The sequence below is a fragment of the Kogia breviceps genome, chromosome 19 (assembly GCF_026419965.1).
Source record: "Kogia breviceps isolate mKogBre1 chromosome 19, mKogBre1 haplotype 1, whole genome shotgun sequence".
NCBI classification, from domain to species: Eukaryota; Metazoa; Chordata; class Mammalia; order Artiodactyla; family Physeteridae; genus Kogia; species Kogia breviceps.
In genome coordinates, this window is record NC_081328.1 from 10,827,599 (window position 1) to 10,841,558 (window position 13,960).

A 13,960-nucleotide genomic window follows, 5' to 3' on the forward strand; every position below is an offset into this window, starting at 1 on the left:
TTTCTCGACCCTCTCGTGGCCACATTTTCCCAAAGGGTAGTCAATGCTCCCCGCGTCCATCCTTTTCAGTCCCCTGCCTAGGTCGTGTAATATGATAGAGCCCAGTCAGTGCTTTGATAAGTCTAGAGCCTCGAAAGTATAGGTGAGGAGAGCTAGGCTCTCGGTTCTTCCCGCTACCAGCTACCTCCTCCACTTTCATTCACTGCTCTTACTAGTCTCGACCCCTCCCGCTCCCTGGCTCCATGACTCTCGCGAGACTTGGGGACCTCCGTTACGCACCGCCCAAGTTGAGCGGCGCACTTCTCGCGAGGCTGAGGCAGGGCTGGGCCCGACATGGCGGAAGGTAGGGTTTTTGTGGAGCAGCGCGGGAAGGCGCGGAGCTGTGGGGGCGCTGCTGGCTGGGCGAAGCAGCCCTGTGAGGGAACGGCCGGGCGTGTTCGCTTGGGGCACAGCGGGTCTCGCGAGCCTTCCTCTCCAGCCTCTGCCGGGCGCCTCGGGCCGGGGAACTGAGCGCTATTCCTATGGCAACGCCCCTCGCGGCGTCCCCGACCCCGAGGGACCTTGGCAGGGTGCCGGCACTGAGTGCAGCCTCGGGGATCCCGAGGGCCGCCGGGGAGGCTCCTTTGATTACCGGCGGTGCTGGGACGGCGGGGGACGTAACCCTTCTCCTTAGGAAATCGAAACTGCTGTCCTGGCAGATCCCGCATCCGGAAGGGGTACATCCCTCCCTTGCGAAAGAGCTTAGGACTCTTCCCAGGGTGAGGGGTGGGAGTGAGCCAGGGGTGGGAGTGATCCAGGGCTGTCACGGGCCAACGAGCCAAAGAAGAGGGGGCTGTAGGCTCTGGGTTCTCCAGCCGCCTTGGGATTCGGGGCGGCTGGGATTCTTTCCCCCGGTTGAGAGATGTGGACGGGAGGAGGGGGTTTGCTTGGTAGGGGAGCTGGCCAAGGTCACGCTGCTCCTAAGAGATGTGCTAAACCAGACCTCGACTCCTTTGCCTCTCAGTCCTGCCTTTACTCGCTTTTCTGGCGCTTTCTTTGTGCCCCTGCAGGTGAAGGCAATTTGGCTTCTCGGATTGAGCCTCCCTTAACGTAGCAATATTAGAAGCCCTCATTGTCAAAGCCTTGTTGTACAGGTGGCGGGAAAGGAGACCCAGAGATGGGAGTTACCTGCCAGGGACCCTAAAGTGACGCTGTCGGACCTGGCTAGTGTGCTTCTCCTGTTCACCCCATTACTGTAGGAAAATACTCCTTATTTAATGTTTATTGAGTGACTGCAGTGTGCTGGTCCTCCACCTGTCCGATTGGTTTTGCGCTAAGCTTTGTCTTGAACCTGTCTACTTGGATCTTACTTTGGGGCAGCACCTGACAGTTTGCAGGCTTTTCTCATTTGGGTTAGACTTGGCAACAACCTTGTGAAGGAGGTCTGGCATGGGTGTTACTTGCACTTTATAGATAAAGGAATTGAGGCCGAGTTCTAGAGATATCCGGGGCAGGCACCCACTTTTTGTCTGCTCTTTCTACCATGTTAGACCCCCTGAGGGGGAAACATCAGATAAATATTGTGTGAAAGCAGAGGAGGATTAAAAGGAACAGAAGAAAGCTGAGGCATCCCCTGAAGCTAGTTTTTGGATGAGTCACAGAATGTTGTTTAAGATTTTTTAACACAGTGAGCAGCCACCGAAATGGGGCTTGTTGTCCAGAGCAGTGAGTTGGGGTGGAAAGGTTCAGGAAGGCTTTGTGAGGTGACGGGTACTCCAGTGCTTTTACACCAGTTAGGGAAGTTAAGGAATGTTTTGGGAATACATTACCAAGATTGAAATTGTGGAAGGCAGTTGGTTTTTCATTCAGCAGTTTTATTGAGCACCTGCTGTGCCTCGCAGTCAGGTTCCAGCCTGAAGAGCTCCTACTGGCTGAATATGCTGAGTGTTATCCCGCAAGTGCCTTGGGATTTGTGTTAGGATAACCTTGAGAGACGTGCAGCTGGTGGAGAGCACACCTTAAACAAAACAGCCTTTCAGGGTTGGCAAGGGGGTACAGATAGGTAAGCATAGTCAGGAGGTTCTGACTCGACAGTTTTTATTTTACTTTTTTTTTGCGTGTTCCAGTTTCCTAGCCTGTGTTGTGACTTAAGCTTTTTGGGAACAGTGTCACACACTTTGGGAAGAATTGAGTGGAGCATCCTCGTCCAGTTACCTCATTAAACTGAAACTGCTTGTTATGCACAGGAAGGCAAGGTTATCTAAACAGTGTTTTGCGGGGGTGCTATGCGGCATGTACTTTAATCAGAATTTATCGGAGCTGGCTATGCTTGTTCAGAAATACTCATTTAAATATAAACAAATAGCAAACATCTGTGTCATGTAACAATTGGATGATCTGTAAGCACGCTCTGTGGGAATTTCCCTGATACTGGTCTTCGTTAGGTGGTGTGAGTGTGAGCATGTGGGAAATTGCGCTTAGGAATAGTAAATAGAACCTGCAGGGGCTGAGTTATACAGTAACTTCTTAATGCGACTTGTTTAGAAACCAAGCTTCTTTCTTTCCTTGCATCCATGGGTATTGGTTTGACCATATATATTTAGCTAAAGTCTTTCCTAAAATTAGTGGCCATTTCCACTCTACATCTTTGTAGCTGTCCTTCATCTAAGCTTCCTTCATCGCTCGAACAAGTCCCTCCAACTTGGTCTTTCTGCTTTTACTTTTTCTCCTTGATTCTGCTTCCCCACAGCCTGTTTTTACAGTTCCCAGTGTTCCTTTTAAAGCATAAATCAGATCATGTCTTTCCCACTCTTTGCAGTACACCCTACCCTTCCACATGCTCTCCCCATTCCCCGTGGCTCTCCATGATCTTATATATATTTTATAATTTATATATTTTATATCTTATATATATTTGGAATATATTTTTCCAAAGCCTTCCAGTGACCTTTACAGGCCAACAGGATCTGGCCTCTGGTTAACACTGATACTTTATTTCTTCTCCTTCACAAAGCTCTTGCACACTAACTTCCTTGCTATTCTTTGTATTGTACATTCCCAACACACTCCTACCTCTATATCTGTGTCTTGCAGTTTCCTTGGCCTCGAACAGTCTTCCTCAGTTTCTCCACGCAGCTTATCAACTTTTATTCACTCAGGTGTCTGTTCAGTTCTCACCTCCTTAGAGATCGTCCCTAGTTCCCTTACTGGAATATAACCCCCATGAGGGCAGAGACTTTTCCTGTTTTGTTCACTGTTGTATCTTCCAACTTAGAATCGTGCCTGTGGTTGAAGGAGTGGATGAATTATTGAGCATCATTTACCAGACATCAAGAAAAGTTGCCAGGAATTGCCTGGACCAGTGGTTAGGACTTATCGCTTTCACTGCTGAGGGCACAGGTTCAATCCCTGGTCGGGGAACTAAGATCCCGCAAGCGGTGTGGCCAAAATAAATAAATAAATAAAAAAAATTTTTAAAGAAAGAAAGTTGCCTGGATACTTCCTTAGTCTCTTATCAAGGAAGCTGGCTGGTCCAGCTTTTAAGGAAGAAAGTTGCCTGGATACTTCCTTAGTCTCTTGTCAAGGAAGCTGGCTGGTCCAGCTTTTAATGTGCTCTGAATAACATCAGCCTGCTGGGAACTGCCTAACCTGCTTTTCACCCAGCCCAGTTTAGTCTTAGCAAGTTAAGCATGCTTAAGAGCTCAGTCTCTGCAGGCAGACATGGGTTTGAATCCTAGTTTTGCTAAGCTGTGATCACAGGCAAGCCAAATTACTTGCTCTCAGTCTCAGTTTCCTCAACTTTGAAAGGGGGATAATCTCTATCTCAGAAGAAATGGTGTATCATGCAGTCTACCTACCATGCAGTCTGTCTCTTAGTCTCCTCTTTTTTTAAAAAAATATATTTATTATTTATTTATTTGGCTGCACCAGGTCTTAGTTGCGGCATGCGGGATTTTTTTAAAGTTATTTTTATTTTATTTATTTTTGGCTGCATTAGGTCTTCGTTGCTGTGTGCGCTTTCTCTAGTTGTGGTGAGCGGGGGCTACTCTTTGTTGTGGTACACGGGCTTCTCATTGAAGTGGCTTCTCGTTGCGGAGCATGGGTTCTAGGGTGCAGGCTCAGTAGTTGTGGCACATGGGCTCAGTAGTTGTGGCTCACGGGCTCTAGAGCGCAGGTTCTGTAGTTATGGCACACGGGCTTAGTTGCTCCATGGCATGTGGGATTTTCCCGGACCAGGGCTCACACCCGTGTTCCCTGAATTGGCAGGCAGATTCTTAACCACTGCAGCACCAGGGGAGCCCCATGTGGGAATTTTTAGCTGCGGCATGCAGCATCTATTTCCCTCACCAGGGATCGAACCCGGGCCCCCTGCATTGGGAGCGTGGAGTATTAGCCTCTGGACCACCAGGGAACTCTCCTCTATTAGTCTCCTCTTAAACCACTCTCCCCTCAATAAAATAAAAGTGAAAATTGGAAAAAGAATGTAAGTGACTTGTTAAACAAAAATGATCATGGACTTTTATAAGCTTACTTGGAATTTGGTCAGGAAATTACTTTTGACAACAATACAAGTAACAAGGTGAAGACAGTCTGTATTCTGGACAATCCCTGGCCAATACAGTAGCCATTAGCTACATCTGGCTTCTTAAATTTAATTAAAATTAAATAAAATTAACAATTCAGTTCTTTAGTCATGCCAGCCTCATTCCAGGTGCTCAATAACCGTGTGGTTAGCGGCTCCCGTATTAGCAGACAGCGCAGGTGAATAGAACGCGTGCATCGTTCCAGAAGGGGCTGTTGGGCAGCAGTGTTCCAGGAAATGCTTGGTATAGGCTGGTAGAAACAGGGAAAGGAGAAATTTTGCTCCTTCCAGTTTGGAAGTTTATCTCTTCATTTATTATTTTATTCATTCATCAGATGTCCCACTCTGTTCATAATTATGTATTGTCTGGTGACCCCTCTATCAGTATCTCTCTATATACCATTCCTTTCTTTTCTCTATCTTCCCTTTCTTTCGTTTCTGTCACCAGCAGAGGCTGTTAGCTGTCTCCTTGAGGATATATATATATATATATATATATTTTTTTTTTTTTTTTTTTTTTTTCGGTACGCGGGCCTCTCCCTGCCGTGGCCTCTCCCGTTGCGGAGCACAGGCTCGGGACGCACAGGCTCAGCGGCCACGGCTCACGGGCCCAGCCGCTCCGCGGCATGTGGGATCCCCCCGGACCAGGGCACGAACCCGTGTCCCCTGCACCGGCAGGCGGACTCTCAACCACTGCGCCACCAGGGAAGCCCTATATATATTTTTAAAACAAAGAAAGTTTATCCAGTCACTGCAGTGACTTGGATGTGCTAGAGTAGAGCTACTGAATCATGCTGAGATATGTGGGGTTCAGTCACCAGCAAGGTGAGTTGCTGTAGTTGGGACATTATCATGATTTACAGACATGCCCAACAAAGTGGGAAACTATGTCCTCAGGCTCTCTTGTTAAATCTGAGTAGGCCAGGGACCTACAGTATTTATTGAACTCCACCTACTGAGGCACTGTAGGGTGGAGGATGGGATGAGCAAGCTGTGGGGGTGGAGGGAGAGGTAGTCGGTGGTTAAAAACAGAAGAGCCAGACCTAGAGCCTAGCAACACTGCAGTCCAGGAGGGGAGACGAAAGCATGAGTGTTAGAAACCGCGTTGTAGGGACTTCCCTGGTGGCACAGTGGTTAAGAATCTGCCCGCCATTGCAGGGGACACGGGTTCGAGCCCTGGTCCGGGAAGATCCCACATACCGTGGAGCAACTAGTCCCGTGCTCCACAACTACTGAGCCTGCGCTCTAGAGCCCACGAGCCCCGACTGCTGAGCCCACGTACCACAACTACTGAAGCCCGCGCGCCTAGAGCCCATGCTTCACAGCAAGAGAAGCCACCACAATGAGAAGCCCGCGCACCACAACGAAGAGTAGCCCCCGCTCACCGCAGCTAGAGAAAGCCCGCGCACAGCAACGAAGACCCAATTTAGAAAAAAAGAAAAAGAAACTGCATTGTAGGGTGGAAGGTGAAAAATGCTTAGGAGTTACTTTGAAAATTCCGAGTAGGAAGAGGTGTTTTAGGGAAGTGGGGAGTATGTTTTGGGTGTCAGGGGAGGCCTTTGCTGCAGGAGATAAGCTGGGCTTATCTGGGCTGGGCTTTGGAAAAATAGGCCGCTTTTGGACATGGGGAGATGTGGGTGGGAGGAGGTCACTATTCTCGGTGGAAGAAATATCAATAGCAGGATGTGAGGTTGGAAAAGTATGTTAAGGGCTAGATTATGAAGGGATTGGTTAAGCATTTGCATTTTGCTCTGTGGGCTGTGGGGTTAGGCTACTGAAAGGTATCAGCCAAGGTAGTGACGTGACTAGAATTGTCTGAGGCCCGTTGAAAAGGCTATATAATGTAGAGGATGGATTTGGGAGGGTGCCGTAGCAATTGAAGATGAGTCCTTGGGTAAGAGGCATTGGGGTTGATGAGGACGGCTGTGAGAGATACTCACTATAGACAATAAAAGACAGGACTCTGGAAACCTGTTTGCATGTTGACAAGAGGGTGATATCAAAGATGACTCGGGTTCTAGTCCTGGGTGACTCAGATAATGGCTGGGCTGTTAGCAGGAAGAAGACCAACAGATTTGAGAACAAATAACTTGACCTCAGGTGTGGACAGATTTTTAGCATGCCCAGTATACCTTTAGGTGGTTATGTCTTAGCAGGCAGTTGGAAGCATTTCCAGTCAGACTGGCATTTGTGTGAAAATTAGCTGGTGAGCTAACATTTGTTGAGTATCTCCTGTGAAGCCAGCCCTATCTGTGATCAGTGCTACACAGAGTGAGGTTTTTTCTTTTTTTTTTTTTAATGCTGTGCTTTTTTAAAAAAAAATTATTTATTTAGGCTGCACTGGGTCTTACTTGTGGCATGCAGACATCTTAGTTGTGGTATGTGAACTTTTAGTTGCGGCCTTCATGCAGGATCTAGTTCCCTGGCCAAGGATCAAACCCGGGCCCCGTGAACTGGGAGTGCGCACGCAGTCTTACCCACTGGACCACCGAGGGAAATCCCCAGAGTGAGGTCTTGAAAAACATATTAAGTCATGCCACTGACTTGCAGACAAGTCTTAACAGAGTTGAATCACAATCAGGAAAAATATATTTCATTTCTACTAAGTACAGGCAACTATTGCTAGGGATGCCAAAGTGAGCCACACACGGTCGCAGCCTTAATGGAAGTGGAACCGAGAGGGGAAGGCAAAGTTTCTCATAAAAGCATGCACATTGTGCTTTATATATAGATACAGAGTTTACTAACTTTTCTCTTTTCCATTGACGCTTAGTGGCAGTACCGTCCAGCCGAACTCCAGTCCATAACCTAGTAATCATCCCTGACTTCCCCCTGAGTCTGTAGTCAGTCACCAAATCCTGTGACTCTTATAAAGCTCTCACTTAGTTCTTTTCTTTCTGCTGTCATTCTGGTAGTTCATGCTAGTGGTCCTCAACCTGGAGAACCCTGCATATTAGAATCACCTGGGGAGGTTTTAAAAACTCAGATTTTTGCATCACTCAGCTTCAGCGAAGATCAGTATATCCCACAAAACATTTTTTTCAAACTGAGCCAATATTGAATAAAAGAGGTTTTACTGAATCATTTTTTAAACAAATATAACTAGGTGCATATACACACATATACATAAATAAAATAAGGTCATCTTTCCTAACTAAGAAGTCCTGAGTAATTGGTTTTATTTGTAAACTGGGGTAAAGTGATTTTTTAAAGCAAACTTTTGTTAAATAATGGCTTTTGGACTTTGTCAATGCATTTGAGTTATGACAGAATTGCTAGACTTTTTAAAGTGTGAAAAGTCAAAATGTGAAATGTCTCTTAGCACCATTATGTTTTTAGTAATATCCAAACTTTGTGTGAACTGGGAGGGTACAGACTGGCCAGGGGTATCTTACTATTCCTTTGTAATCTCCTCCCGATGGTATTGCTGTCTTCTTTCCCCTTCCGTACCTCTTTTTTTTTTTTTTTTTTTTTTTTTGGCCTAGCTGTGCGCTTGCGGGATCTCAGTTCCCTGACCAGGGATTGAACCCTTGCCACGGCAGTGAAAGCCCGGAATCCTAACCACTAGGCCGCCAGGAATTCCTTCCCTTCCTTTTTTCATTAGGGTATTTTGTGAACTTGAATTCTCAACAGTAAATATATCCACTTATTACTTAATTCTCCATTACACAATTTTCCCATAGGTAGCACTCTTGGGTAGTGAATATTCAGTAATCCCAGTGAAAGAAAAATTACATCTTTAGTATGACAGGTTTAGGAAAGTAGTAGTGGTAGTAATTCATCACCTGTGAGGAGCTTATCTTTTCTGATGCCAACAAAGAAGATAGTATTTTCCGGGACTTTGATACATGCTTTAATGAAATATTGTTATGTGGAAGACTCTAATATATGTCTGAAATAAAAATTATTCTTGTAGTTCTCAAAATGAGATGTTATCACAGCTTTTATGATCATTTTTCTTTTATCTGATGGGGACATAGTTAAAGCAGAGTAGGGAGAAAGTCAGTAATTAAAGGATTATACAAAGAACACTAATTCACTGCTAAAATTGGGACTAGAAAGTAAGAACTATAGAAGTGTAGAGAGGAAATATCAGGGTTTTGTTAATCTAAAAAGATTTAATGAATACAGTGTGGGTTAGTATTGGAGTAGGCAGAGCGGAGTAGAAATCACATTTAAGGTAGGGAATGGAAAGAACATTTAATTTCTAAATCAGTGAATTAATAATAAATAGTGTTTGATGTCCTGACATTCGAGCTGAAAATAGGTAGCATGGTAGAGTGGGATGAGCGTGGGCTTTGGCTTAAGATCTTAAATCATGATATAGAACATTTTCATAACCTTAAAAAATTTCCTTGAACTCCTTTGCATTCATTCAATCCCATTCCCTTGACCTCTGGCAACTGCTGATCTGCTTTCTACCACAAAGCCTAAACTATTGACTATCTGGCCCTTCACAGAAAACGTTTGCCAACTCCTGACCTAGAAGGAAGAGTCTTATAAGGATCATTGTTGGTTCCTTTTCTGACTGTCCCATGGCTTGCTGATTTAAAAAAAAAAAAAAAAAAAAAAAAAAAAAAAAAAAATATATATATATATATATATACACATATATATAGCAGTTGATGTTGGTCTCTTTTTTAGGCTATTAATAGTGAATGTAGATTTTTTTGTCTCAGGCGTCTTTGGTTAGGTCAAGAGTGATGAATTATAGAGAGCTCATCAAAACGTCTCACCTCCAACGGTGTTGGTGAAGAGCAAATGGGTGTTGTTTGGAAAGAAACATGATTAAATTATAATGCAAGTGCTGACATCCTTCACCGATACTTAGCATAGCTCTTTCGGCAACACTGGGAACATATGTATATGTATAACTGATTCACTTTGTTGTAAAGCAGAAACTAACACACCACTGTAAAGCAATTATACTCCAATAAAGATGTTAAAAAAAAAAAAACCTGTAGGTTTATCTATTATTTAAATTTCTAGGCTTATTTTTCAAAAGGAAAGTTGGAGGAAGAGAAAGAAGAAGCCACAGCTGAGAACTAGTCACTTGATAAAGAAGTGGTAGTAAACCTTTAAACTAGACACTGTTCTAAATAATTTATCTTAACTCAATTACTCCTCGACAGCACTCTGAGACCCCATTATTATTGCCACTTGCCACCTGTGAAAATCGAAGCACGGGGAGCACTAAGTGACTTGCCAAGGTCACACAGCTAGTAATGGGCAGGCCAGGGTTTCAGCGGAGTCAAGTGAGGCTCCAGAGTACACTCTTCTTTGGTTTTTTTTGGCCACTCAGCATGTGGGATCTTAGTTCCCCAACCAGGGATCGAACCCGTGTCCCCTGCAGTGGAAGCACGGATTCTTAACCACTGGACCACCAGGGAAGTCCCAGAGTACGCTCTCTTAAGGGCTGTATCATGTTGCCTTTCTAAGAATTGTAATAATTAACATTTATTGACCACTTACTGCAAGGCAGGTAATCTTCTAAGGTCTTTGTATGTATTAGCGTGTTTAATGTTTACAACATACTTAACATATGAGGAGAAGGAGGCCTTTGCCTAAAGTGTCACAACTAGAAAGTGCTGGGGCTGCGATCTGATCCCAGTCAGCCTACCTCCAGAGCCTGTGCTCCTCACCACTGTACTGTGCTGTAGATTCTCTCTCCATTGCTCAGAATGGTAATTGTATACTTTTTCCTATAAGAACTCTACAGCTTGGTGGTACTTCCAGGACACATTTGTATTGCCATTTGCAAGCAGACACATTGCCCACAGGATAATATCTCAGCCTTGGGTGCTCTCTCCATTATACTATGAAATGGTGTAGCAGTTGCAATACCACTGGTAGGTGCACCTGGGATCAGGGTTTCCTCCTACAAAAGATGCTAGGCGGGGAGCATCTCTGATTTCAAGAATGAGAGCCCTATATCCTAAAGCCCTCCTTTCATCTTGCCTCTTCTCTTTGTACTTTATATAGCCTTTGTAATTTATGTCTCGTGTTTTTAGGGAACTGTTGACCGAAACAACGTCAGGGTCGAGGTTGCAGGTAGAAATTTGTGTCAGTAATTCTGGAGAGAGACTAGGGTTATTGCTATAGATTTTGGATTTACTTGTGTATAACTGATAGCCAAAGAAATTTACAAGGATTCCTTGAGAAGGTGTTTTAAACAGAACTTTTATGATCTTTTCTTTAAGGGTTAAAGGAGTTGGTAACTTTCTACTCTTGAAGGCAAATATCCCACATGAATTCCCCCACACGAATCAGTATCCAGATTCTTTGTGACTATTAGCTTTGTTCTTTTCCCTCCCGTTTGTGAGTTCTGTAGATACTACTTTGATTCTATATTTGGTACTCCTTTGGTGCTATCAATACATTATTTGTTTGGAAGAGGTGCAAATTAGACTGCCCTTTTAAAAAACTCTCAAAGAGGCAACTGCTGATGTACCATAATGCTTATTCGTTCATAGCAGGTGCTTCATAAATACTTGCAGAATGATAGTTTAAGTGAAATGGAAATGCAGAGTATTTACGGGTGCTGTAGTCTTGATGGATTGGAGCTCTTGAGCAAAAGGTTGGCTAGAATATGGTGTGGTTGAAACCAAGGTTAAAGGATTCAGTTTGCTTCAGGGAAGAAAAATCTGCAGTCGACAGCCACAGGCCTATATACCCTGTGAAAACTTGGAAGCTCTCTCTTGGGCAAGTGGGATGTGACTGTAGCCGCTAGTTTGAACTAGCAAAGATAAGGTGTCCTCTGGCCATCCATTTAGTTGACTTAGGGAGAGGCAGGTGAGTGGTGCCAGTAACTTTTATGGAGGACAAGACTAGGTCTTGCCTTCTAATTATTTGTATTTCTCCGAGAGCCCAGTATTATGCCTGTTGCACAAACCCGTTGACTGATACTAGTTTAAAAGGAAAATGTGACCAAGAAAACAAAAGACTGAAGCCTTTTCCTTACATTTTCTGGACCCAGTATGCTACCAACAGAGGCTTTATTTAAATCTTTTGGCATGAAACGTCACTTGTCTGGAGTGTCTTTCCGTGCGTGGGCTTAAGCCAGGTGGCCTTGCTCCGTGCTCTGTTTGCATCCCCTGTCAGAATGCTGTCAGGTTTTATCGATTTGTCTTGTTTAATTGCCCATCTTCTCTATTACCCTGTGACTTTGTAAAACAACATGTGCCAAGATGGTTTTCTTTACTTTGACACTGGCACTGCATAGGGGCTTAATAAATTTTTCATGAATGACTAGGTTATACAGCTGTCTTCCCAAGAGATGAAAACCTTTCAACAAGTCAATGAATGAACAGAAAAGTTGCAGTTCAGTCGGTCTTCTCCCTAAACAGTAGTATTCCCAGAGCAGTCTGTGTGCGACTTGGGGGGGGTACGCGCTGGGGGCTGAACTTGTTCCCCAGGCTGGTCTCCCCCATACTGGGATAGTCTTGAAAGTACTGTGTATTTCCTGTGACCCCACTCCCGACCTACTGAATTTGGGTGCGCCCTCTCTCTTTAGTTCAAACCGCCTAAGTGATTCTCACGCAGCCAGTTTGGGAGCAGTGTCGTCAAGCATAGTCTGAGGCAAGAGGAGGGTCGGCTGCTGGTCGTGGGCCTGGCCCCTTTCTGCTCCTCGGTTCACTGTCTGGGAATCGAACCAAAAGAGATGAGCTTTAGGCTCCTTCCCTTCCTAAAGTTTTGTGATATATAAAAACCCTTACACCTGGGTATTAGAAAGTTATTTTTCCTCATACTTGTAATTGTTTGCCATAATCTTTAAAATTTGTGTAAAATAGTATATTTGCTTTGTAAGTGCACGTAGATTTAAAATTCAAATAGTGTTACAAGGCTTACAGCAAAAAATAAATTGGCTACCCCTCAGACCCACTTCGCAGACCACTTTCCACTCTTCTCTGTTTACCTCCAAGTGATAATACTGCCATTTCTAGATTGATCAATTATAGACATTGACTGACTTTCCTATGGTAGATTAGGAGTTGCCTCTTTGAGAGCTTTTTTTAAGGTACAGCCTAACTTACACCTCTTTCAATTGAATAGTAGTGATGATTTTTTAAAGCACGTTAGGCTTTACTTTTTGGTTCGGGAATTGTCAGTGCAGACTTGCTATACGAGGTGATGCAGTATTTAAAGTAGCTCGTTCAGTAGTTAGAGGTGTTTCCATTTCTGTTTTTACTTTTGTTCATCACCTCATCCTTCTGATAATGTCCTGTTGATTTGCCATGATTTTAATTGATCAATCTTAATTCCTAAGTCAATAAAACATTTGAAACTCATTCTGCTTTTCATGACTCAAGAAAAATGTTGTGTAAACATTTATAATAGTTAACACTATTTATCCAATAATTATGTAATTGTGAAATGCGAAGAGGAGGGTGGAGGCAATGCTGACAGTTTTGAGTGCATGTGCAAGTTACAGTAGTTTCATTGAAATTTTACTACAGTACTGAGTAGTGGATTCCTGCCCGCCCCCCATCTTACATATAAAGAAACTGAAGCTCAGAGAAATGAATTTGCCCATGGTCCCCATAGCTAGTTACTAAAAGGATTTAGATCCCCGTCGCTTGGACTCCAGAATCTACTACAGGTGTATATGAATTTTTAAAAACTGTTTAATTGAAGCATAAGATACGTGCAAAGAGCAAAGCATTAGTATCGAGCTCAATGAATTACCAAAATAAAACATGAATGTAACCATTACTAAGTTAAACAACAACAAAAAAGGATGTTACCAGCATCCCAGAGGGCACCCCTCCTGTGCCCTCCCAGGTACCACTCTCTTCCCATTCCTCCAAAGGTAACCATTATTGTGACACCATAGATTCATTTTGCTACGAGTGCTAGCAGTTTTTGGACATAATTTGAAGCTACTCCTAATTCATATGTCCTTTTACATTTTCTGTTACCACATCGAGAAAATGAGTGCCAGTTTTTCTTTAAGGAGACCCATCAACTCCATTTCTTTCTCTACAGGAAGAAAAAAAAGTATAAATTTTGTACAGTCACATGAATTTATTGCTTTGTGTTAAATGTGTCCCCATTTTAGGTAAATAATTGCAATTTCTTGGCTCTTTGGTCCGAGTAACTGTGAAGAACTCTTTAAAACCAGTGATTTGTCACACCAGATTAGACGTGTAGACCTGAGTCCTACTGAAGGGGTTTTGTGTAAATGTAAATGCTAAGATTTGAAAAATATTGCAATAGGATCATTGTAAGTACTGTTTTCTTTTAGCCAGTGTTTTTTAAAACAGTATTTGGTTTAACAGTTAGTAGGCCAAATAATTGCAGTATTTTGAAAAAAAATTAGTTTTAGGAATTCTCCTCTGAGTCCAGTGACCAGTTTAGCAGTGGTAAGCAGCTTTTCGTCTTGCAAGTGCCTTCTCCTTT

At 43.6% G+C, this 13,960-nt stretch overlaps 1 protein-coding gene across 5 annotated transcripts in view; it reads left to right on the plus strand.

Moving 5' to 3' along the window:
* The first annotated feature begins 294 nt into the window (after positions 1-294).
* Positions 295-13,960, plus strand: part of ANKFY1 (ankyrin repeat and FYVE domain containing 1) — a 76,698-nt gene continuing 63,032 nt past the window's right edge. For all 5 annotated transcript variants that reach the window (XM_059046668.2, XM_067021537.1, XM_067021539.1 and 2 more), the window contains exon 1: positions 295-343. In XM_059046668.2, the coding sequence (XP_058902651.1) occupies positions 334-343 (10 nt within the window). In that variant the 5' untranslated portion in view covers positions 295-333. The remainder of the gene's footprint in view (positions 344-13,960) is intronic.